The sequence below is a fragment of the Penicilliopsis zonata genome (assembly GCF_001890105.1).
Source record: "Penicilliopsis zonata CBS 506.65 unplaced genomic scaffold ASPZOscaffold_17, whole genome shotgun sequence".
Lineage (NCBI taxonomy): Eukaryota > Fungi > Ascomycota > Eurotiomycetes > Eurotiales > Aspergillaceae > Penicilliopsis > Penicilliopsis zonata.
This window is the reverse complement of record NW_019208925.1, coordinates 393,866-416,175: the sequence shown is the minus strand read 5'-3', so window position 1 is coordinate 416,175 and position 22,310 is coordinate 393,866. Positions and strand designations below refer to the sequence as shown.

The 22,310-nt window shown below is 52.6% G+C and overlaps 10 protein-coding genes and 1 non-coding gene across 11 annotated transcripts; 7 read left to right on the top strand and 4 right to left on the bottom strand.

Annotated features, from left to right (window-relative positions):
* The first annotated feature begins 6 nt into the window (after positions 1 to 6).
* ASPZODRAFT_t136 lies at positions 7 to 88 on the top strand. Its single transcript has one exon. It is a non-coding gene; the product is annotated as a tRNA-Lys (tRNA).
* Positions 89 to 831: 743 nt separating this feature from the next.
* ASPZODRAFT_123033 (hypothetical protein) lies at positions 832 to 2,326 on the top strand. The gene is given in 3 exon segments (XM_022721342.1): positions 832 to 1,314; positions 1,359 to 1,396; positions 1,410 to 2,326. 3 exon segments carry the CDS (start codon positions 1,128 to 1,130, stop codon positions 2,301 to 2,303), a joined length of 1,119 nt encoding a protein of 372 aa, XP_022578377.1. The 5' UTR covers positions 832 to 1,127; the 3' UTR covers positions 2,304 to 2,326.
* Positions 2,327 to 2,456: 130 nt separating this feature from the next.
* ASPZODRAFT_73307 (hypothetical protein) lies at positions 2,457 to 4,035 on the top strand (the record flags this gene model as incomplete). The annotated part of the gene is made up of 4 exons (XM_022729880.1): positions 2,457 to 2,574; positions 2,627 to 2,730; positions 2,786 to 3,667; positions 3,739 to 4,035. 4 exons carry the CDS (start codon positions 2,457 to 2,459, stop codon positions 4,033 to 4,035), a joined length of 1,401 nt encoding a protein of 466 aa, XP_022578376.1.
* Positions 4,036 to 4,929: 894 nt separating this feature from the next.
* ASPZODRAFT_135900 (hypothetical protein) lies at positions 4,930 to 5,546 on the bottom strand. Its single transcript, XM_022723930.1, has one exon. The coding sequence runs from the start codon at positions 5,529 to 5,531 to the stop codon at positions 4,977 to 4,979; it is 555 nt and encodes a 184-aa protein (XP_022578375.1). The 5' UTR covers positions 5,532 to 5,546; the 3' UTR covers positions 4,930 to 4,976.
* A 1,512-nt stretch (positions 5,547 to 7,058) lies between these two features.
* Positions 7,059 to 8,518, top strand: ASPZODRAFT_889137 (hypothetical protein). Its single transcript, XM_022730334.1, has 2 exons — positions 7,059 to 7,248; positions 7,298 to 8,518. The coding sequence occupies exon 2, from the start codon at positions 7,301 to 7,303 to the stop codon at positions 8,288 to 8,290; it is 990 nt and encodes a 329-aa protein (XP_022578374.1). The 5' UTR covers positions 7,059 to 7,248; positions 7,298 to 7,300; the 3' UTR covers positions 8,291 to 8,518.
* Positions 8,461 to 8,622, bottom strand: ASPZODRAFT_43872 (hypothetical protein; the record flags this gene model as incomplete). Its single annotated transcript, XM_022728343.1, has 1 exon — positions 8,461 to 8,622. A coding segment is annotated over one exon (162 nt), but the record flags the coding sequence as incomplete, so codon positions are not given.
* Positions 8,623 to 9,218: 596 nt separating this feature from the next.
* On the top strand, positions 9,219 to 10,559 carry ASPZODRAFT_145800 (hypothetical protein; the record flags this gene model as incomplete). The annotated part of the gene is made up of 1 exon (XM_022725110.1): positions 9,219 to 10,559. One exon carries the CDS (start codon positions 9,219 to 9,221, stop codon positions 10,557 to 10,559), a length of 1,341 nt encoding a protein of 446 aa, XP_022578372.1.
* A 38-nt stretch (positions 10,560 to 10,597) lies between these two features.
* Positions 10,598 to 12,618, bottom strand: ASPZODRAFT_19163 (hypothetical protein; the record flags this gene model as incomplete). Its single annotated transcript, XM_022727349.1, has 3 exons — positions 10,598 to 12,059; positions 12,107 to 12,288; positions 12,367 to 12,618. 3 exons carry the CDS (start codon positions 12,616 to 12,618, stop codon positions 10,598 to 10,600), a joined length of 1,896 nt encoding a protein of 631 aa, XP_022578371.1.
* A 310-nt stretch (positions 12,619 to 12,928) lies between these two features.
* ASPZODRAFT_154367 (hypothetical protein) lies at positions 12,929 to 16,856 on the bottom strand (the record flags this gene model as incomplete). The annotated part of the gene is made up of 5 exons (XM_022726079.1): positions 12,929 to 14,235; positions 14,940 to 15,379; positions 15,441 to 16,128; positions 16,188 to 16,640; positions 16,772 to 16,856. The coding sequence occupies 5 exons, from the start codon at positions 16,854 to 16,856 to the stop codon at positions 12,929 to 12,931; spliced, it is 2,973 nt and encodes a 990-aa protein (XP_022578370.1).
* An 804-nt stretch (positions 16,857 to 17,660) lies between these two features.
* Positions 17,661 to 19,803, top strand: ASPZODRAFT_154360 (hypothetical protein; the record flags this gene model as incomplete). Its single annotated transcript, XM_022726078.1, has 4 exons — positions 17,661 to 17,704; positions 17,852 to 17,909; positions 18,068 to 19,308; positions 19,359 to 19,803. The coding sequence occupies 4 exons, from the start codon at positions 17,661 to 17,663 to the stop codon at positions 19,801 to 19,803; spliced, it is 1,788 nt and encodes a 595-aa protein (XP_022578369.1).
* Positions 19,804 to 20,601: 798 nt separating this feature from the next.
* ASPZODRAFT_19159 (hypothetical protein) lies at positions 20,602 to 22,247 on the top strand (the record flags this gene model as incomplete). The annotated part of the gene is made up of 3 exons (XM_022727348.1): positions 20,602 to 20,715; positions 20,779 to 21,556; positions 21,628 to 22,247. 3 exons carry the CDS (start codon positions 20,602 to 20,604, stop codon positions 22,245 to 22,247), a joined length of 1,512 nt encoding a protein of 503 aa, XP_022578368.1.
* Positions 22,248 to 22,310: the final 63 nt, after the last annotated feature.

Below are 22,310 nucleotides of genomic sequence, written 5' to 3'. Positions count from 1 at the left end.
ACAACAGCCGGGCTAGCTCAATCGGTAGAGCGTGAGACTCTTATATCTTGCGATCTCAAGGCTGCGGGTTCGACCCCCGCGTTCGGCTTTCTTTTTTTTTATCTTCAATATTTTCCCCCAATACTTTCTTCTGACTCTAAAAGTGTCTCATTTATGTATCGTTAATTTTTAATTTATCACATGTAGCCATAGTTATCCTGTTCTTCCCTTCAAGACCACCTTGTTGTACTGGAGTCATGTAGGGGTACCAGTTATATATAATTCCTTGGTACATTCCGAAACCTTCAAGCCGAGGTAGATAGGTACCTAGTACCTCCTATTAGCAACTACTACTAGATTAATTACATACTAACCTGTTAGTACTCGGTTAGTAGCTAATAATACCAGTTAAAGTTACTACTAAATTTTAATAATCCCCAGGTACGTAAACTACCCGATTCGCTCTTGGTCAGATACATTAGTATGAAACAATACTGGTAGGAGGTATCTTACCTACCTAAGGCAGTACTGTATTATTTATTCAATACCTGAATCCTATAATTATTCATAACTACCTTTCTACTATTCTACATAAATTGTCTCTAGTCTTCATCATATACTAAATAGTACCATTCGGTATCTCCTGTGTACGGAGTAAGTACCCCGGGGCCCGTACCTCTCCATACAAAGATCGACGGTATGTAATTGTACCAACTAATCAGAATCACAGTAATATTAAGCATAATAACCAACAAATAACAAATGCTTCGGGCCAAAGGAAGAACTCCACCTTAGTAAATATCCAGGCAGTGGTCGTATAACATATCTGTATCTCTATTCTATCCAGTACATAAGTACCTAGGTAGTACCCGGTACTCTCATACCTTATTTAGAACTGGAGGAATACATCTACTACCTAACTATTCAATAGGTAGTAACTATACAGGTATATACTACAGGTACCTATATAAACAACAGCTGTACTATTACCAGTTGCCTGCATACAGTTTGTTGAGGTCATCAGGTGATACTAAATAAGCGCTTTCTTTACCTTCACTCAACAGTCAACACTTTGACTCACCCCTCTCCCCTCTCTTTTTCTTCTCTTCTTCCTTTCAATTCCTCTCTCCAACTCCTTCAATTCTATCATGTCTCGTCTACCTCTCCGTCTCGCCCGTTCCTACGGCACTGTCGTTCAGTCCTCCCCCTCCAACCGATTGCCCCTCGTCCTACAGCAGGCTACCGAGGCCTCTGCCCCGCGCACCGACTGGACCCGCGATGAGGTCCAACAGATCTACCAGTCACCGCTGGTGCAATTGACTCACGCTGCAGTAAGTTTTATAAGAAAAATAAAAAACCGAAGATGGAAAATTGGAAAGAAAGATATATGTATATATACATACATGTATTTATTTATGTGTGAATTTTAGGGAATTGTCCACCGACGCTTCCACGACCCCGCAGCCATCCAGCTATGCACGCTGATGAACATTAAAACAGGCGGCTGCTCCGAGGACTGCTCGTACTGCGCCCAGTCGTCACGCTACCAGACCGGACTTCAAGCGACCAAGATGTCGCCGGTGGAGGAGGTGTTGACGCAGGCGCGGCGGGCGCGAGACAACGGGTCGACTCGCTTCTGCATGGGGGCGGCGTGGCGGGACATGCGCGGGCGCAAATCGGCCCTCCGCAACATCAAGGAGATGGTGAGCGGCGTGCGGGCGATGGGGATGGAGGTGTGCGTGACGTTGGGGATGATCGATAGCAACCAGGCGCAGGAGTTGAAGGCTGCGGGCCTCACGGCGTATAACCATAACCTCGACACCTCGCGCGAGTTCTACCCGAACGTGATCACCACACGCTCGTACGACGACCGTCTGCAGACGCTGAGCCATGTGCGAGACGCGGGCATCAACGTCTGCTCCGGCGGTATCCTGGGTCTCGGCGAGGCCGACTCCGACCGTATCGGGCTGGTCCATACCGTCGGCTCCTTACCCGCCCATCCAGAGTCCTTCCCCGTCAACGCTCTGGTTCCCATCCCAGGCACCCCGCTGGGAGACCGTCGCATGATTCCCTTTGCCACCCTGCTGCGCACCATTGCCACCGCCCGCATCGTCCTGCCCGCGACCATTGTCCGTCTGGCTGCCGGGCGCATCGCCCTCTCCGAGGAGCAGCAGATCCAGTGTTTCCAGGCCGGCGCCAACGCCGTCTTCACCGGCGAGAAGATGTTGACCACCGACTGTTCAGGGTGGGATGAGGATAAGGAGATGTTCGACCGGTGGGGGTACTATCCTATGAAAAGCTTCGAGAAGACAGAGTCAGTCTAGCTATTAATAATAAGATCTTGAGTGGTCAATTCACTTTCTGCCGCATTCAGCTTAATCTTATCTGAACCTCAAACACCTCACACCTTTTAATATCTTAATATCTCTATAATTTAATCTTCTTAAATATATAAATATATATATAAATATTATTCAATGTCAGAAATCGCCAATCTAGCCCCTGAACCACGCTACCTCTTCCGCCAACCTCGCGCCCTGCAATGGTTCGAGCACGGCCGGCTCGTCAAACGCTGCGAGGGCGAGCGACAAGCCAGTATCTTCTCTAGATCAAGAAAATAATGATTGAATCAAGTCTGACGGTTTAGGTCGCTTCGAGCTCTTCCTCGATCTGCTGTACGTGGCTATCCTGGCGAACTTTGCGGATAGCCTCGCAGAAGATATTTCGGGAGTGCAACTGGTAAAGTATTTGGTAAACCATCAATCTTCTTCTTTTTTCTTCTGCAAAATATTCTAACAAGGTCTAGTTAATTCTATCTCCATCCTGGCATGTATGGAGCGACCTCCGCGAGCTGATGAACTCGTTCTACAACGACGACCTGCTCCAACGACTGCTCATCCTCTTCATCATGGCCGTCCTGCTCGTGTACGGCAACAACGCCCCCCTGGTAAACGAGGATCTGGGCGCCCTGAGAGCAACAGTGGGCGCGTACATGGTGGCCAGGTGCACGGCCAACACCGCCCACCTGGTCTATTCGTTTGCAAGCTACCACCACCGCGCCCAGCAGCGGCTGTGGTTCGGTATGGCTTCGCTCTGTCTGCTCCTGTACACGCCGCTATATCTCGAAGACATCTCGATGCGGGCCAAGATCGCCGTGGCCGTCGTGGCGATTGTCGCAGAGGAATCCACCTGGATGTTCTGCTACTCGCCCCTGGCGAAACGCATGCTCCGCGCCCGCTACACCACCGCCGTCGACGTGCCGCATGAGATCGACCGGTTCGCGGCTTTTTACATCATCGCCCTCGGCGAGTTTCTCTACTGGAGTATCGTCGGTTCGCCTGCTGCCATAGGCTTCAACGCCGGCCTCCTCCGTGCCGTCTGGACCCTTGTCATCGCCTTCTGCTTCAACTGGATGTACGTCCACAACGACGGCGCCCTCTCTGGTTCCCATCCCATCCGTCACTCCGTCACTACTTCCTTCGTCTGGGTTACGCTCCATCTGCCCTTGATCGCCTCGTTGCTCGCCGGCGGCCACGTCGCCGCCAAAAGTGCCGCGGAGAAGATCGACTTTGGTGATCCCCAGCGCTGGCTTCTGTGTGGTAGTCTCGGCGTCGCCCTCTTCTGTCTGTACATCATCTCAATACTGCATCACTCGCACGATAAATCGGGGGTCTTGATTTTGGGAAAGGTATTCCTCTTTCCTTCTTCTTCTTCTCTCTCAAAAACAACTCAGAGTGGGCTTAAGAGCTAATTTTTCAGAACCTCCGTGTCATTATGCGCCCCATTGTCGCGATCGTGATCATCTGCCTCCCTCTCGCCCACCAACTAGACTTCACCTCCATCCTCTCCCTGATCATGGCCCTGGTAGTCGTCTGTCTCATCTGGGAGAATGTCACCTCCCTCCGCAAAGACTGTCACATCTGGGAGAAGTGGGTCGATACTCAGTACCCCGATGAGACAGAGACAGATCCAGAGGCTGGCCAGATGCACGATGACGGCGTCCAGGTTGATGTTGATGCGACTCAATCTGACGGTGGAGACGAGAGGAAGGAATAGCCTTACTCTTATGAGTCTGTCTGTATACTAAAAACTGTATATTTAGGTTCTTGTTGAAAAAACCGGATATCACTGCATTAATTCTATTCTTGAAGTGATCACCATTCTAATACTATTCCCCAGCACCTTCTTCTCTGCCTTCCAGACGATCATCCATGTCATCCTGCAGATTGGCCCAAACTCCCATATATGATGAAACCTCGCCTTCATTCCCATAGACATCCCCTGTTGGCCGTGGCTTCCTTCTCGCTTGTCTACGGGAAGGGTTCCCAAGCAGTGGTTCTGGTGATCCCCGGTGGCTACGCCGATTATATCCGGAACCAGACCTTGATCTTTCTAATCCCGCCTGGAGTCCTTGACTACTTTCTGTATTCTCCTGTCCCGTGTCAAGGTTCGGCGTGGACTTGCGTCGTGGCGGAGGCTTTCCAGTCCGCGCAGGCCCCCCCATCAGTGCCGTGGCCACATAGATCTTTTCAGCTGGTGATTTCTCAGGCGATGGAGGGTGTGATTTCCGTGGAGAGCTCGGCATTTCGTCTACCGAAATATATGATACTTCCGATTCTGAATTCCCTCGGATATCATGCGGAGCGATAGAAATCCTGCTGACGTTTGCTAAGGGGGGATTTGGCAGGTCTTGTTCTGGCTCTGGCTCTGCTGCTGGGGATGGCCTATTCTCTTCTGGCGGAGTCACTGGTGGAGTCACCGGCGGCGTGAGGGGTGGCAGTGACGGTGGCAGTGACGGTGGCGATGATGAGCCATTCTGCATGTTTCTCAGAAGTTCCGGCATTTCATTCTTTAGAATCCGAAGAACCTCCTTTGCGAAATCCTCCGCTGAGGGGGGATAAACCCCGCCTTGGGTTTTTTGTTTCAGCAGGTCTCGCTCCGCTTGATTTCGTTCCAGCTTCATCAATGCCAAACGCGCGTTGGCTTCGAGGAAGTACCTACAGGGATGAATTTGAGTCACATAAAAAAAACAGGGTCACGACATACAGCTGCATTTTGGAAAGTGACCCCGTCTTTGCTTGTCGAAGGGCGATCTGTATGTTGATCATGCATGTAAACCCGTTTATAGAGATCTCCAATGATTGCATTTCTGTCAAGAGTATTTGGATATTGTGCCGTTTCCGAAAGTGCCAGTCCACCCTCGCATAAAGCTGCCGGGATATCTGGGCTGGCGGATGGGTCCATAGGGGAGAGAGCACGTTGAGGATGCCTTTGATCTTCTTGATGATTCCCTTCGCTTGCTTTCTGTAATTCCTCTCCACCTTCCGGTACCTTTTCCGAATATCTTTGAGATCGCGATGTTTAGCCACCTGTTTCATCGTTTTCTCGAAGAGGTCCGCCAACTCGGACATGACCTCTGTTTTATCCATGACCTTGTGCACCTCCTCTCGGGCATACCGCAAGCCTTTATATGCTTCTTGAAGCTTCTTCAACAGATTGACAAATTCCATTCCAATCTGAAGGACTGCTGCCGCTGTTCCCAGCTCCGCCATGTCGTTATATAGACCTGAAGTGGAATACGGTCCCAGACACAAAGATAGCAAGTATCAGAGGAATTAGAGGCACGAGGCTTTGTTAGTAGGCCAAGGACAAAATGAACCAGGAAAATGGCTACCTGTATGTTTATAGCCGGCTATGCTACTAGCTAGCACCCATGTCCATATCCTCCATAGTGGAGGCATGAAAGTATACTCAAATAAGATCAACACTGACTTATGCATGCCAGTTGTCTAGCGGGGGTTGAGCCTCAGCCTCGTCTATCCAACACTTCAAAGAATGGATTGTAATTTTGATAATCATGAGAATAGGAAGGGTACCTCGAGGTAATGATGGCTAGGAGATGACTGTTTCGTCGGTCAGTTCAATCTAGTAAAGAAATCAACCCGTTAATTATGTCGCCATGTCTGGGACGCTCCTTATCAAAGAATGGCCGAGGCAAGGCTGTGGTAATCGCTCAGCCTCATTGCTTTGCAGCAGCAAAGACCAACAGTTGCCTCGGTCTTCCTTATTGGTGTGAACCGTGAGGTAGGTAATGATACGAGTCAGTGGCAAACCAATCAAAGTTGCCTGTTCACTGCAAATTAAGCAAGAGATTCTCGATCGGGCGATAGATTAAAGCAACCAAGATTTCTGGGCGTCGATGCGCAGGAATTTTTCTGCGAGGAAAGACAATCCATCTTACATAGTCTGCCGCCTCACATCTGTTCTTCCCTTTGCTGATTTCTGGTCATTTGAAAATACCTTGATCATGGAGAGTCGTCCCGAAAGAACAGTTTCCATAACACTCTGTCAAATCGTCACGGTTGTATTGTCGATGTGACACTAGATGGTCACAATATGCGACTAACATCACAGCCTGGTGATGGCCTTGCAATCATTGCCAGCGTATATAAGCCACCGCCAGGTTTTGGGATGCCTTTTATAGATGTTTATGGAAGACTCGATATCATTACAGTCTCGATTCAACCTAATGGATTGACCCAGCCGGTCTAGGAGGGGCGTTGTGAGTCTGTCAGAACTGCCCTGATATATGAGAACGCCACATACAAGGCAGTTTATAATATTTTTCTCGCCATGAAAATCTTCCTGATGAACCGAAACAGAGTACTTTCCCTTAAAGAAAACGCGAGAAACGAGATGGTCTTGAGGAAAATCGTGGAAGACGAAGACAAGAGGCAGCGGTAAGCGAAAAGGGAAGGAAGAAATAAAGCTGATCATGTGCTTATTTTGGCTGGTTTGTCTTCTTGTCAAACTAAACATACACACTGCTTAAGGCAGGTTTTATAATTGCAAGGTAAGATTGGCAGCCATTTTATATATTGGTGGCCTTATATTTCAGGTTGCTAACACGATGGAATAGACTCGTACCCCTTTTTGATCCTTTCAACTCATTTTTCCTCTTCAAATCCCTATATAAGATCTCTCAACCAAAGACCCAAGATACTGGTAATCTACTGATTCATTATAAGTATTAAATAGGCTGTATTAGGTACTGCTCGACGAGGTAACCACCTACTGAGTGCAGACTAACGAATCCCTCACCGTCTCACTCTGCCTCCTATCATAACTCCTCCTCTCCCCTCTCTCTATCGTCTACTTTCCTTTCTCCTCTTCTCTCTATTAATTCCACTAGGATTATCTTGTCGAAATATTCTTAGAATATTTTCATTTTCTAGAATATCCCCCCTCATAAAGATTCTAAGATAATAGGTACGTCGCTATGATCATTGTGATAACCTCACGCTAACAAATTCCCCAGTCAATGCCCTCGCTAGAGACTCTCCCCGTCGAGATCCTGCAGACAATCTTCTTATACAGCCTGGAGATTAATCTGCCACGGGCCTCGCTGTCCATTGCGCGCGTTCTCTCCAGCCCGCTCATTTACACCTGGCTGATCCGCCTTGCCTTCAGCAGCGACAATGAGAGTTCTCGCCACGGCATCTTCACCCCTGACTTCTTACCGCCGCCACTGGAGTTTTTCTCTCTCTCACGAAGTCAGAGGCGAGATTTACAGGCTGCTTTGCTCGAATGTCGCTGGTGCACCTTGCCGCTAATGCGTCAATGCCAGCGCGACTACATCGAACACGTCCTCCGCCGGAAGACCGGGGACCTAGCTCTGAGTCTTGATCCGGCTGCTCTCCAGTCATCACTGGATGATGGGTTTTCCCGTCTATCGGATGCCGCTCATGGCCACCGCGGCAAAGGTGACCTGGTTGTAGCCTCGCGGACTCGCGCTGACGACGGCAGCGCCTCCGCGGAGCGCAAGGTGGCTGTCTGGTTCCATTTCGGCGCAGTGCAGATACGTGAACCCTCGGATGTCTTCTATGAACGCGATCTTTTCCGGCTACCCTGCTGTAACACCGAGTTCCCTGCCCGCCTCCCCGACAAACTGCTCCGTAGCCCCTGGACCCCCACACAGCTGGAATTTCTCGACCTGCTCGCCGGGGATGCCTGGCTGGACGAGGATCCGAGCTTCCCACGCGCAAGACAGACGCTCCGAAATGTAGTCCGTCTGCGCAACCATGCAGCCTTTACCCGTCTGCTCGAGATGCACGTCCGCACCGTTCCCTATCGCTACTCAGTCCCCTGGCCGGTGCACCAGAGCACCGTGATTGCCGTGCTCAAACACGCGGACACCCATGACGACCCGTTCGTCGCGTACCTGGTTCACAAAAAGTGGAATGAACTGCCAGACATGAATTCGCGGATCAAGGAGGGATTACTTGCTAAAGCGCGACCGGCTTACTTATAGTCCATAATCATGAATATATATAAAAAAAATTCAATAAATGGTATAATACACGATCATAAGAAACGTAAACCCCCATCAAAAAAAAGGAAACCCCCCATTATATCATAATATCATGTTCAATCAAGTCGAGAGACTCGGGAAGTAAGAGGGTATTATACCCTCGCCCTTCGTCGGCGTCTCATCCCACCTCCCCGACAACTCTGACAGGTCAGGCAGGAGATAATCACATCGAAGACCGTGACGATTCCATCGATGATCGCACGGCACACGGCACCGATGGCATTGACGATGCCCATCAGGCACGCGCCGATAGCGTGGAAGATGCTTTCAATCTAAACGTACCATTAGCCAACGATTATATCTCGGTTCCTTGAAGACATATGGAATCCATACACAAGAGACGATAGCACCCATGATGGAATCAAGTGGGTAGATGGTTTTTCGGTAAAGAGTTTTATGGTTTTGGCTTTGGATATGGCTGAGAAGAAGAAGCAGGAGTATGGACAGAGGTATCACTGTAAGGCCGCATTGTGTACTTGCTCCAGGGGTACACAGTTCGTACCATTTTATATCCCTCTGCGCACGACGATCATCCCTTATACCTTGCTGTCCCTGAATGGGCTCTGCGTCATCTTGACGACTGGTTCATGGTTGTCATGCCGAGATAGGCTTTTTAGCTGGGAAGGACCCTGTTTTGAGCAGGAAGATCCATGACATCATGTGTTGCTCAGGAGGGAAGCTCTCTAAGACCGAAATAGACTAGCAGAAGGGCTAACCAGAAGGGTAAATGTGGCATGCGCTAGCTTTTTATGGCTAGTACGAATATATTCATGTGATCAGGCGGTATCGAAGGCGGTATACAATAGCCACGGCAGAATATTTCTACCATCAAGCGTGATTATCAGCAGGACTGTCCAACTTGGACGACATGCTCACTCCCATTCGAGTCCGTGGCCGCAGAAAACAACCCACTGCGACACAAAATGGGGATAAAAATACGCAGGCATCTGCAAAAGCCTCGCCAAAAGCACATGGACGACCCCTGATGTCCTCCCAGTCCAAGCTGGCCTCCTCCCAGTCCAAAAGTACCCGACGCGTGACGCTTCTAACGGCACCCCGACCGGAGAAAAAACACGGGCTCTCACAATTTGAACGCCTGCCTCTCGAGCTCATCGAACGCATATTCCTATATGCGGTGAATGTAAACCTCGCGCGGGCGTCGCCCATGCTGCAGGCCGTCCTCTCCTCGGAACGCATCTACCGCGTGCTCATCCTACTTGCGTTCTGGAATGATCGTCAGCGGGACACCGATCGGCCGAAGAAGTATACCCGAGATGTTGCGCGTATCATGCGACCCCTGGATTACAATCCGCTCCGTGATGGGGAACGTGCCGCGCTGCAGGCGACCGTGCTGCGGTGCAGGTGGTGTACCGCGAGGCGGATCATGGAGCGGATGCCGGATCTGATGCGGCTGATGGTGCTGCGGGAAGGGTTTTCCGTGGATAAAGAGCTGGACGGTTTACTAGAGGATCTCGCCATGGATAATAATAAGGGATCATCGGAGGGAAGCGAGATACAGCGAGAGATCGAAAGGAAAGACATCAAATACAGCCTCGCCATCAACCGGGTCTCGATGCGCATCACCTCCGCCGCCGAAACACAGCCAGATCCCTTGGTGGTCCCTTTTCTCAGCGTGCGCAGATTTCCCGACGCCCTCCTCCGAGGCGACCGCAGCTTTGACCAGGACGAGACTTTCCTCCTCGAGACGCTGCTTGCCGCCGCCTCCATCGAGGGTTTCGCCTCCGTGACCCTCTCCCACGACGCCCTCCACCATGGCATCCATACCGCGCTGGTCGCGAACAATGCCCGTGCCCTGGCGTCTTTGCTCGAACTTGATCAATCCTATTTTCGACGGCAATCAAGTTCTTCAGCGACATCCACCTCTTCTTCTTCCGAATACTCCCTCCCAGCCGAGCATTTCCGCACGGCCGTCCGCGTTGCCCGTTCGGATCCCACGCTCTTCCTCCTCTTGCTGCGCGCAAACGCCGAGTCTGTACCTGCCGATGATGCAGAAATCACCCAGTGGGCCATGGATATGGTGGAAGGGAGGACTGTTTCCAAGAGGAAGAGCCGTTTCGGCCGCTGGTTGCTCGATTGGATGATGCATCTACCGCGTACGGGGTCAATCTTGTTCACTTCCGGCCGAGCGAATCCCCAAGATGAGATGGGACGGCGTTATCTTGATATATTTGGTGAAAGTAGCACCTAAATCATTATAGTACAAAGCCTAGTCAACAATAATAGATGTTACATATTTTTTAATAGTCGGACAATCCCCTTCACCCTCCCGGCAAGGGTGACCTCGTACCCCGTCTCCACGACCCCCTTGCACATCTCCCAGGCTCCCGAGCCGTTATTGCGCTCCCCTTCACCCTTGTAGATCGGGTAGTCGACCCGTGGCGGGATCCGTGTTGCCATGACCGTCGGCCAGCGATCGACACAGATGGCCTTGAGGTTGCTGACGGCGCGCAGGCCCTCTTCCCCTGCAAACCGACCGTAGCCGGACCCGCGCACGCCGCCAAAGGGCAACTGCACGGCGTAGTAGGCGCCAAAGTCATTGACGGCGACCATGCCGGCGTGGATGCGCGAGACGCAGGAAGACACGTCGGGAGTGTTATAGCCGAAGACGCTCGCGCCCAGAGAGTAAGGGGTGGAGTTGGCGATGGCGATGGCGTGCGGGACGCTCTCGGCGCGCATTGCCAGGAAGACGGGCGAGAAGAGCTCCGTCTGCGCGATGCGCATGCTCGGCGTCACGTCTGCAAGCAGCGTGGGCGTGAAGTAGTGCCCGTGCGGGTGGCGTGGGTGGGCGTGCCGAGTCCCGCCGCAGAGCAGGCGGGCGCCCTGGCGGACTGCGTCGGCGATGAGCGATTCCAGCCGGTCGAACGATGCGGGCGAGATCATGGCGCCCATATCGGGGGTCACGACGTTGGGGGAGTCCGAGCCCGAATCCAGTAGCACTGAGCCCAGGCGCAGGGCCTGGATGCGGGGGGTCACGATCTCCAACAGCTTGTCGTATGCGCCTGGCAGGGCGATCACGCGCTCCACGCCAATGCAGTTCTGACCGGCAGATTGGAAGACGCCGCGCATGGCAATGGAGGCGATGGCCGGTAGCTCGCGCACGGTGCGGGCGTCATCCAGCACGACGAAAGGATCCTTGCCGCCCAGCTCGACGGTAACGGGGGTCAGGGACTTGGCCGCCGACTCACACACTTTGTGCGCCACGGGCCGCGAGCCGATAAATGTCAACTGGGCAATGTCCGGGTGGGAGGTCAGCGAGTCCGCCGCTGCAGGCAGACACACCACGCTCTGGACGAGATCGCGAGAGTGGCCGCAGCTGGCCAGCGCGCCGCGGATGATTTCCAGGAAGTAGGCGGTGCACCACGCCGTCTGCTCGGACGGCTTGACCACAATCGCGTTGCCGGCAAACAGTGCGCTGATAACGGGCGAGATGAAGTTGTGGAAGGGGTAGTTCCACGACACGCACGCCGAAACCACCCCCAGCGGCTCGTAGGTGACCCGGTTCTTCTTGTACATCATCAGCAGGTTCGTCGGCCGTGACTCGGCCGCCAAAGCCCGCTCGCCATGGTCGATGGTCCACTGCAGCTTCTCGGTTGTCACGAGAATCTCGCCAAACGAGGCGTCCACTTTCGTCTTGCCGGAATCGAGGCAGCAGGCAGTCACGATGTCATCCTGGTGGTCGAGCACGTATCTGAACATTAGAACCAAACCACAAACCAGAATGGGGCGGTGAAATACTTCAGTAGACTCTTGAGCACCTTCCTCCGTTCCACAAACGAAGTCGTCGCCCATTCAACCTGCGCCTTTTTGGCCGCCTGCACCGCACGGTCAATCCCCTCTGGTGTCTCCGGTTTGAGTCCATGGCCAAGCACTCGTCCATCGGCCGGACAGTAGCTCATAATCAACTTCTCGTCCCATTTCTGCAAAGGAACCGGATGTTAGAATATAATTATCTCCATTTCATGTTCCGGAATTCTCTTCTGGTTTCTTGGACTTACACCCCTGGCCTGCCCCTCCAGCACCCTTTTCTCCTCCCCCCGTGCATCCTCCCAGGCTGTACCCTGCCAACCTGCGCGCACCTCGGACGGGATCGGTACATTGAAAGCCACCGGAGCTTCCTGGAGGCTCAACACATAGCGGTACGTGAGGTAGAGAGCTGCGATAGAGACCAGCGTGACGGGCAGCCAGCGGACCAGCAAGCCGGAGTCGGACAGCAATTGAGCCGGGACGCGAGCTAGAACTCTCTCCATTATTGGATATGGCATTCCTCGCATGAATTACCATGCGAGAGAATGAGAGAGAAGGGGAGGTTTGCCAATCGAGGTGGAGGAAAGGGAGAGGAAGAAGAAAGAAAGCGTGAGGTCTGGCGGAGGGTTGTCGATCGTATCGCGTGGCGCGATCTTTTTTTATCGCGCTCCGCTCCGTCAAACAGTTTTTTATGTCGTACGACCGGAATTAATCTTCAATAAGTCAAGTTTCCCATATTGTACTCCTTATTATCCATCGAGCGGTCTAGCCAGGGGGTCATGGTAGTCTACAGAAATGACATGGCAATTCTAATTACCCCTTTCTCTTCCCTGTGCGCTTCACCAGATGGTCAATCACACAGCCGTCCTCCCACCCAGCTGCGGACTGGCCGGTGATGGCACGGCAGCGCGGACAGGTTTTCCCATGGCGAATGAAGAGCTGGTGCAGCGAGTACTTGAGGTGGTTCGGGATGCGCACCTCGAGGTGACTGAAGGCTGTGATCTCTGTGGCGCGATCAGTCGGCACCCAACCCAGCCATTTGCAGATGCGGAAGATGTGTGTGTCGACGGCGAAGCATGGCCGTTGTAGACAGAACAGAAGGACGCAGGCGGCCGTCTTGGGGCCAATGCCTGGGTACTTGACCAGCTCGGTCATGGCTTGCTCGTTGCTTAGATGGTAGTAGTGGTTGAGCGAGAGGACGTGTTGTTCCGCGCATGCAATATCGTAATCTTTGTCTTTTGTCCCGGAAAGTGATGTCGGCTGCTGCTCATGCTGAAGGGCGTCCTTGCGGTCCTGATTCTCACGGTATACCATGTCAAGGATAGCCTTGAGGCTCTTGCTCTTGATATCGGCCAGTCCGCCACTCTTCATCGCCTCGTACACCTCTTGGATCGGCGCCCGCCGGACTGCATCCCAGTTAACACTTCCCTTTCCGACCCCCTCGGTCAAGATCCCAAACCGCTGCACCAGGCCGTTAAAGGCCATGGCCGAGTTTTTGCCCGTGGTAGCGCCGCTGAGAAGAGTCCGGATCAACGCGTCCAAAACGGATGGCACTTCACCGCACCCCGTGACGGTCAGCGAGGGTTCCGGGATGGTGGCGGGGGGGTTGATTTCTCCGTGCACGCTGGAAAGGAGCCGGTTGACCTCCGCGCACTCCTCGGCGGTCGGATGAGACCAGTGTGGAAAGGGACTAATACCGGGAGTAAGTCCGTATGGGTTCTTTTTGGCTGTTTTGCGCTTGTTCAGAGTCGATTCATCCAGAGTCAACGTTGTTTTTGTTGTTGCTTTGTCGGCTGTATGCTGTAGTTCATCGGCCAACATGTCTATATCTATCTTCTTTTCTCTTTTGATGGCGTTAAAGCCATGCACGTCGAGCTTCGGCGGCACCTCGATCTTTCCCAAGTTATGAGGCAGTTCATCGCCCACGATGAGAGCTGCTGTGCAAGCAGCTCTTTTTCTCTTCCTATTATCAAGTGGAATGACTTCCCCCTCCCGAGAATCATCAGTCAGGGCTTGTCGTCTGCTTGTTTTCCGCCTAGTGTTCTCCGGGTTTGACGGCTCCTTGCTCGGTTCAGGCTTGACTGCTTGCACGTCAAGCAAAAGCAAGGCAGCCTGACGAGCTGCAGAGCGTGTGATACGATGTTCCGCCATCCTGGAATACCTAGTCATCAGTCATTGAACAGGCTATATCAATTGTTCACTGACAGTGCAGCTTCTCCCCTTGGATCGTCAACCGGTCAGGTTCCCTGATGCAGCTCAACGCTCTTACGTCATCGACCGCAATGTACCATGGCAGATCGAGAGTCCAAGCTCTGAAGAAGATAATCGTCCAGCTCTGACAGAGAGCTGCTTCTTGTCTATCTTTATTTTATCGTGTGCATAAAGAGGGAAGGGAAGAGGGGGTTGTCCAAATGGGAAGTGAAGTGAGTCTGTCAGTCTTTGAGTCTAACCCAGAATATCATGTGATCCACTCCCCTTTCTATTTACAATTATGAGTATCTGAAAGAACGGCACGTTCCAAGCGGTAGATCCTAGTATATTTCTATTCAAATCGAATACATGCTGCGCTGATGCAAAGGGGGTATCGTAGACCCTGTATGCCTAGCCGCGAGACTAAAAGTTATCATCACCATCATCCTCCCGCCTGAGATACTTTTGTCTATCGAACTCCAGGACTCCCCGCAAAAAAGGTGGATTGAAAAGGGAGAAAGGAAGGAAGAAAAGGACATAAGGTCATGGTTCAATCAATCATGGTCGGCAATGTTGTGAATGCTAATGTCCATCCGATCCTTGACCTTGGGGTGTTCCACGGCCGCCGATTGACGAGCAGCAGCAGGATCAACGTGAGGCACCTGGGAGTCTTGAGGGCCCGTAGCGGGCACAATCTTGCCGCTGGCATCCACTTGGACGCCGTTGGCCGCCATCTTGAAATCTGTCTCGCTAGCGAAGCCGTGGGCAACGGCTTCCTTGGCCTTATCCAGAGCCTTAAGCTTCCGGCCCTCGCCACGAATCTGTTCCAGATGCTCAAAGTATCCGTCGGAGACTGGTGTGATGTAGGAACCACAGAACACGCCAATCTCGAAATTCTGAGGCTCCGAGAGACCGTTCTCTTTCGCGATCTCGGCGCAGGCGCCCTTGAGGTCATCCAGAGTCTGGTAGATAACACTGTCGGCACCAATATGTTTGGCAATGCTTTCGGTGTCCCGGCCGTGTGCGACCAGCTCATGGGGCGATGCCAGATCGATACCGTAAATGTGAGCGTGGCTACTCAATCAGTATGACAATCACAGGGCTGTTTTCAGGGCCTTAAGGAACAGGAACTTACGTGATCTCAGGGGAGCAGCTGGCAAAGTAGACCTTCTTAGCGCCTGCCTCTCTCGCCATGTTGACGATTTCACGGCTGGTCGTGCCACGCACGATACTATCATCCACCAGAAGGACATTGCGGTCTTTGAACTCAGCCTTCATAGCGTTGAGCTTGCGACGCACGCCCTTCTGCCGAGTCTTCTGCTCCGGCATGATAAAAGTGCGGAAGACGTAGCGGTTCTTCACGAAGCCTTGGCAGTAGGGCTTATCAAGAAAGCGAGCGACACTTGCTGCCGACGTTGTGGATGTCTCGGGGATCGGGATCACAACATCGATGCTCTTGACAACTTCCGGTCCAAGAACATCGAGAATCCGGGCGCCAAGGCGATCACCCATGCGCTGACGACTCCGGTAGACGCTAATGCCGTCCATTACCGAGTCCGGACGGGCAAAGTACACGTACTCGAATATATCGGGAGCGTAGTCCTTCTTGGGAGCTACCTGACGGAAGACAGGCTCGCCGCCCTTCTCAATGATGACGGCTTCTCCAGGCTGGATGTCCCGGATGATGGTGAAACCAAGTTGGTCCAGAGCGACCGACTCCGACGCCATCATGTAGTCGGTGCCCTCCCCATCGAGCGACGGTCTAGAACCGAGGACCAGGGGACGAATGCCATAGGAATCACGGAAACCAAGAATCCCAAAACCTGCGATGCCAATAAGTCGACATCCCTTGCCAACGGTGCATACTCTGAGAAGTACTTACCAGCAAGCATGGCAGTGCAGGCCCATCCACCCTCACACCGCTCATACATTCTGCTGAGACTGGAGAAGAGATCCTCCTTGTTCACACGCGCCTTCTTGGTCTCGCTGAGCTCATCAGCAAAGACGTTCAGCATGAGCTCACTGTCACTATCGGTATTGATGTGACGGTGCGCCTCCAGGTCCAGGTATCGCTTGAGCTCAGGGGCGTTGATGAGGTTGCCATTGTGGGCGAGGCAGATGCCATACGGACTATTCACGTAGAATGGCTGCGCCTCGGCATTGGCACTGCTTCCCGCGGTGGGATACCGCAGGTGTCCGATACCCATGGAGCCCGGCAGGTCTGCCACCTTGGAGCCGTCATTGAAGACCTTGGCAGCCATCCCATTCGCCTTCAACTGATAGATCCGACCACCGGACGCGCACGTCGCGATACCGGCCGCATCTTGACCACGATCTAGAATCAACTACATCAGCATCTTTGCTTTCCGGGGCCAAACCATTAACCTCTTGTCCTTCTTTGCTTTTTCTCGGTATATGTGGGGTTGCGGGGTCGGACAGGGATCAATGGATTTTTTTGTCACTCACGTTGGAGAAGATACAAGGCTTCGTGAAGGTCGACAGCAGCAGCCCCCGACTGATTCGCCAGGATCAGAGCGATAATACCGCACATCTTCAGAAGGACCGGGTATTCTGAAGCAGGACAGTCCACCAGTTAGTCTCAGCTAAGCAAGTAACACAACAGACTGAAACTAATAAAAGATATTGCCAGTGTATATCAGGTCGGGTTTTATCCGCAAAATTGCTTAGGAAGTCTAACATCTATAAAAAAAAAACCGAAATTCATCATGAAAGAGGCTGGACGCAGAACACACAATAGAAAGAAAGACGAGATACTCACAATCACCACACACCACAGGCTGAAGACGGATGGGGAGGGAGACCAGATGTAAACTGGGTGGAAGGAGAGAGGAGATATTCACTCTAATGGCAAAACAACAATGTTCATTGCACGTCTGAGGGGGGGAAGCCCAAGAGGAGGCACGACATGACGAGGAGGGGTTGGAGGAGAAGCTCCAAATCACTGGCCAAGCCAGAATAATTTCCTCGTCTGCGCCAGAGTTTTGCCCGCCGCTAAAGCCGAGAACAGCAAGAATTTTTTTTCGGGCCGGAAAAAAGATCCTCCTGGCTGACCTGATTATGTAATTGACTGGGTTTTCACGTGCCATGTTTGCACTATTTGCAGGTGTACTAAAAGGGTAGTCAGTGATTGTTGAGGCTGACCTTTGAGGCACTCTTCTTTATGATGTTTTCACGCCTCTTTCTACTCTTAATATCTTTGCTCTGGATAGATGCAGGTTATTCTTATATAATAAGAGTATATTTAAAAAGATTTTCTAAGTCAATTGCTACTAATATACCTAAAGTAATACCTCCTTTTAGTACAGTATTCACTAACCAAGAGTGAGTGTTCAACATGGTGAATACCACAGCTGATAAAGGCCCCTTTTCCTCTTGTCGGTCAGTCATATATCCCAGGGATCCCTCTCAACTCCTCCTCTCTTTGATCTGATCCAGCTTACACTTCAATATCATCTCTTCTTCATCTCAGCCAGTGTCTTCTCTACGAAAATGAACTCGGATTTCTGGATTGTCGGCGAACGGCAGGCTTCTTTGCAGCGGGGATCTCCCAGGTCTTTTTGTCCCTTCCCAGAACCCGTCGCCGGTGACGGGGACCTGAGCGATACGGATAGCAGCACAACGCTGCAAAACGACTTACCATGGGACCCTCCTGCCATCGATGAGGATACTACTGCTGCCGCCATCTACCGGACCGAGAGAGCGCTCTCTCACATCTCGATCTACTCTGACCCGCCGCAAGAGGTTGCCTGTATTGATGCGATTGATCTGGACCCTGAACCGGAGATCAGCTTCACCGAAGGAGATTACCTGTCAGATGAAAATCTGGCAGCACTCCTACGGACCTGGGGCGAAAGTGTCAGTCCAGAACTACCAGCACAGATAGAGCACACAATACAATCCAAGATAGTCGTCGAGGAGGCATGCATCGACGGGATCGTTTACAAAAAGGGCTTGTCGGTCGAACTTCACGAAGGCACATACCTTCGCATCTTAGCAGTACTCCAAGGACCAGGAGGCGAAATCTTTCTCCGAGGCCGGCGTCTCGTCAAGCTCAAGGATCGGGAAGAGGGACCTGGACCAAGCTGGCGTCGAGAGGTGCTGTGGGTTGTCAACCATGATACCACGGAGGTTCCCCTGGCTGTCGTTCAGTGCTTTTGCATTGTTCACTTCACGAATTGGCCAGATATCAAGACAGACACTCGAAGTCGAAATGCACGATATAACGAACTATTCTGCCGTTTGAAGGAGACCGACGAGGGCGAGGAAATGTCGATGCAATATCTTCACGAAGACGAAGCCGACGAGGGTTTCCAGTTCTCTCCAGACTTCCTCCGGCAGCAATGGAGAGGCGATACTTTTCCCTTTGGCGGCTCACGAAGACCACCAGACTATGCCCAGGCCACTGACATCATCGAAATAGACATGGGCCAGCCAGGGGAACCACTGTTGATCGATCTCGAGAGCGACACCTCCAACCACCGGCAGTATACCTTCGGAGACGCGTTCTGTGGCGCTGGTGGTGTCTCCTGTGGTGCTGAACAGGCTGGTTTGGCCATCCAATGGGCGTTTGATAAGAACGAGCATGCCATGTCGTCTTACCAGATGAATTTCCCAACAGTCTGGAGCGAGCAAGCCGACATCTTCGACCTGCTCACCCAAAGCGACTCACAAAGGCTCAAGGTGGATATCAGCCACGGCTCTCCCCCCTGCCAAACCTTCTCACCAGCTCACACCATCAATGGACCCAACGACGATGCCAACTCAGCCTGTATCTTCTCCTGCGCCGATCTGGTCAGAAAGGTTCGTCCTCGGGTGCACACCATGGAGGAGACCTGTGGTCTATACGAGAGACACAAAGAGACGTTCCATCGCGTGATCCTCGACTTTATTGAAGTCGGCTACTCTGTTCGCTGGGGCATATTGAACTGCATGCTCTACGGCGTTCCACAGACTCGACGACGACTGATTATCATCGCATCCGGGTATGCCTCCTGCTTTAGCTCCTAGCTCCTGTGCTGACAAAACTGTCTAGGCCCGGAGAATCTCTTCCAAGGCTCCCCAAACCAACACATGCTATACCTGGTTCAAACTCCGGGCTGCTAGATCGACCAACTATCCACTCCGCCATATCAAGCATTCCTCTGGGCACGCGAGATCATGATGTTGACGGGGCCCTGGCGCGCGGTCTGCGCTACTCGCGGCCTCCATTCAACGCAGACCAACCCGCAGGAACCATTACCTGCAATGGCGGCGAGCGAAACTACCACCCATCCGGCACCAGGGGCTTCACAAATCGCGAATTCGCGTCTCTTCAGACCTTCCCCCTTCATTACCGTTTCGGCGATCGCGAAGTCCGGAAACAAATTGGCAACGCCGTGCCTCCCATCCTTGCCAGGGCAATATATCGGGAAATTATCAAAACTCTACGTAAGACGGACGCCAGGGCAAGCGCAGAGAAGACAAGCGTCACCATCTAACGATTGGTTCCCCTCTCTCTCTATTGCGATCATCGGCCCCGAAAGCGAAAACCGCACACGAAGATTACGCCGACAACCGTTCGAACAACATCAAATGAAAATTATACGGACAGGTAACACAGTTGATGTAAAGAAAGTGTAACTGGGACAATTCTATCCGATTCATGACTGGCTGAATGCATTACGCAGAGTCTTGGTCATGTTGATCTGCTACATACTTCCATCCTGTTCTACCCCATCCTTGTTGTACTGCGTTGTTTAAGTATTTCCCCGCATCCGACCGAGGAGAGAGCATTAAATACGGACAACAAGGCCTGGAAATCACCTCACAGTTGGGTCTTTTAGATGAAATCCCTGAGAACCAGGCTCTCGACGACCGTCTCCATCGGCAACGCATCCATCGGTCAGTATATTGACTCGTGCAGAGCCGACAGTAACCGGCCAAAACCACTCCAAGAATACCAAGTTACCCTCGGCTGCGTTACATCATCCATACATACATACATACCGCCCAGAGGATATCCCTGCGTCCTTTCCTTCTTTCTCTCTCCTGCATTCATCCTTCTCTTTTTCTCCCAGGTATCTTCTTTTCCTTTCTTTGCCGTCTTTCAATTGTGGCCTCTGGCTCTGTGAAGCTCTCACTCACTCGCCATGGCTGCCTCCTGTTCAGCGTTGAGACGGCTGACCTCCAGGCCTCCCCGCACTTTGTTGTCAGCCGTATCCAGACGGTCGTCTCCCCTCATTGTGCGTTCGTTTCAGCCTCGTGTGTTGACAACAAGCGTCTCGTGCTTCTCGACCATGTCTCCCTTGCATTCTGCGGCGCCTCAGCAGCCGGGCGACAAGCCCTATGACCCGGAGATCGTGGATATGGCCACTTACATCCACCAATACAAGATCGACTCGGACCTGGCGGTATGATTGGTGAAGATAGCTGCTGAGACAATGGAGATCAATAAGCTAATGGGATCCCAATAGTACGATACGGCCCGTCTTGTCTTCTTGGATACGCTCGGCTGCGGATTGGAGGGGTTGCGGTTCAAGGAATGTACCAAGCTGCTAGGCCCTGTCGTTGAGGGCACAGTGGTGCCGAATGGTACGCGCGTGCCGGGTACGCCGTACCAGCTCGACCCGGTCAATGGCGCATTTAACATTGGCGCTATGATTCGCTGGCTTGACTACAATGACTGTTGGTTGGCCGCCGAATGGGGTCACCCGTCGGACAACCTGGGCGGTATCCTAGCTGTGGCGGACTGGATTTCACGCACGAACAGGGCAGGCGGCAAGCTGGGTAACGGACGGATTCTGAAGGTCAAGGATGTGCTCGAAGGGATGATCAAGGCACATGAGATTCAGGGTGTTCTGGCGTTGGAGAACTCGTATAACAAGGTTGGCCTCGACCACGTCGTGCTCGTCAAGGTGGCCACCACTGCGGTCGTCTCCAAGATGCTGGGCCTCAGCGAGAAGCAAACCGCCGACGCTATCACCCAGGCCTGGGTTGATGGCCAGAGCCTGCGTACCTACCGTCACTCACCGAACACCATGTCGCGCAAGTCATGGGCCGCAGGTGACGCCTGCCAGCGGGCCGTCAACCTCGCACTCAAGGTGCAGAAAGGCGAGGGCGGCGTCAACACCGTGCTGTCAGCCCCCGTGTGGGGGTTCTACGATGTTCTCTTCAAGGGCAACAAGTTCAAATTCCAGCGGCCATATGGTAGCTACGTGATGGAGAATGTTCTCTTCAAGGTCTCATACCCAGGTAAGCAACTCTCCGTTCTGAGAAGCTATCCCGTATGTAACAGGGCGATTTTGTTAACTGTTCTTTTCTAGCCGAGTTCCACTCGCAGACGGCCATTGAGTGCGCGCAGATTATCAACAAGAAGCTGGCGGCGATGGGCAAGAGCGCCGCAGACATCAAGGAGATCACAAACCGGACGCACGAAGCGTGCGTTCGAATCATTGACAAGCAGTTCAAAGCGATGGACAATTTCGCCGATCGCGACCATTGCGTGCAGTATATGGTTGCAACAATGCTGGTTTTCAACCGGCTGACCGCCAACGACTACGCCGACGGCTCCGAGGCCGCGACCTCCCCCTTGCTGGAGGACCTGCGCCAACGCATCCGCTGCGTCGAGGACCCCCAATTCACGCGCGACTACCACGACCCGGCGAAACGCACCATCCCCAACGCTCTGACCGTCACCCTTAATGACGGCACCGTCCTTGACGAAGTGCTCGTCGAAGCGCCCCTCGGCCACCGCCTGCGCCGCGAGGAGGCTAAGCCCGACATCCTCGCCAAGTACAAGCGCCACATCCAGGCCCATTTCGATCCAGCGCGGGTCGATGAGCTGCTGCGCATCGGCTGGAACCGTGGCGAGCTCGAGAACTACGATGTCGACCAGTATGTTGATCTGTACGTCCGGGATAGCATTGTTGAGCCAAGTGCATAGAGTGAACCCCTTTAAACAAATGCAGTTTTCTATTGAGAGCCATTTTTCTAGATAAATTATAAT

Coding starts and splice junctions, on each gene's coding strand:
- ASPZODRAFT_123033 (XM_022721342.1), top strand. CDS start 1,128: ATGTCTCGTCTACCTCTCCGTCTCGCCCGTTCCTACGGCACTGTCGTT. Junction 1,315..1,358: donor ATTGACTCACGCTGCAGTAA/GTTTTATAAGAA, acceptor AAAATTGGAAAG/AAAGATATATGTATATATAC.
- ASPZODRAFT_889137 (XM_022730334.1), top strand. CDS start 7,301: ATGCCCTCGCTAGAGACTCTCCCCGTCGAGATCCTGCAGACAATCTTC.
- ASPZODRAFT_135900 (XM_022723930.1), bottom strand. CDS start 5,531: ATGGCGGAGCTGGGAACAGCGGCAGCAGTCCTTCAGATTGGAATGGAA.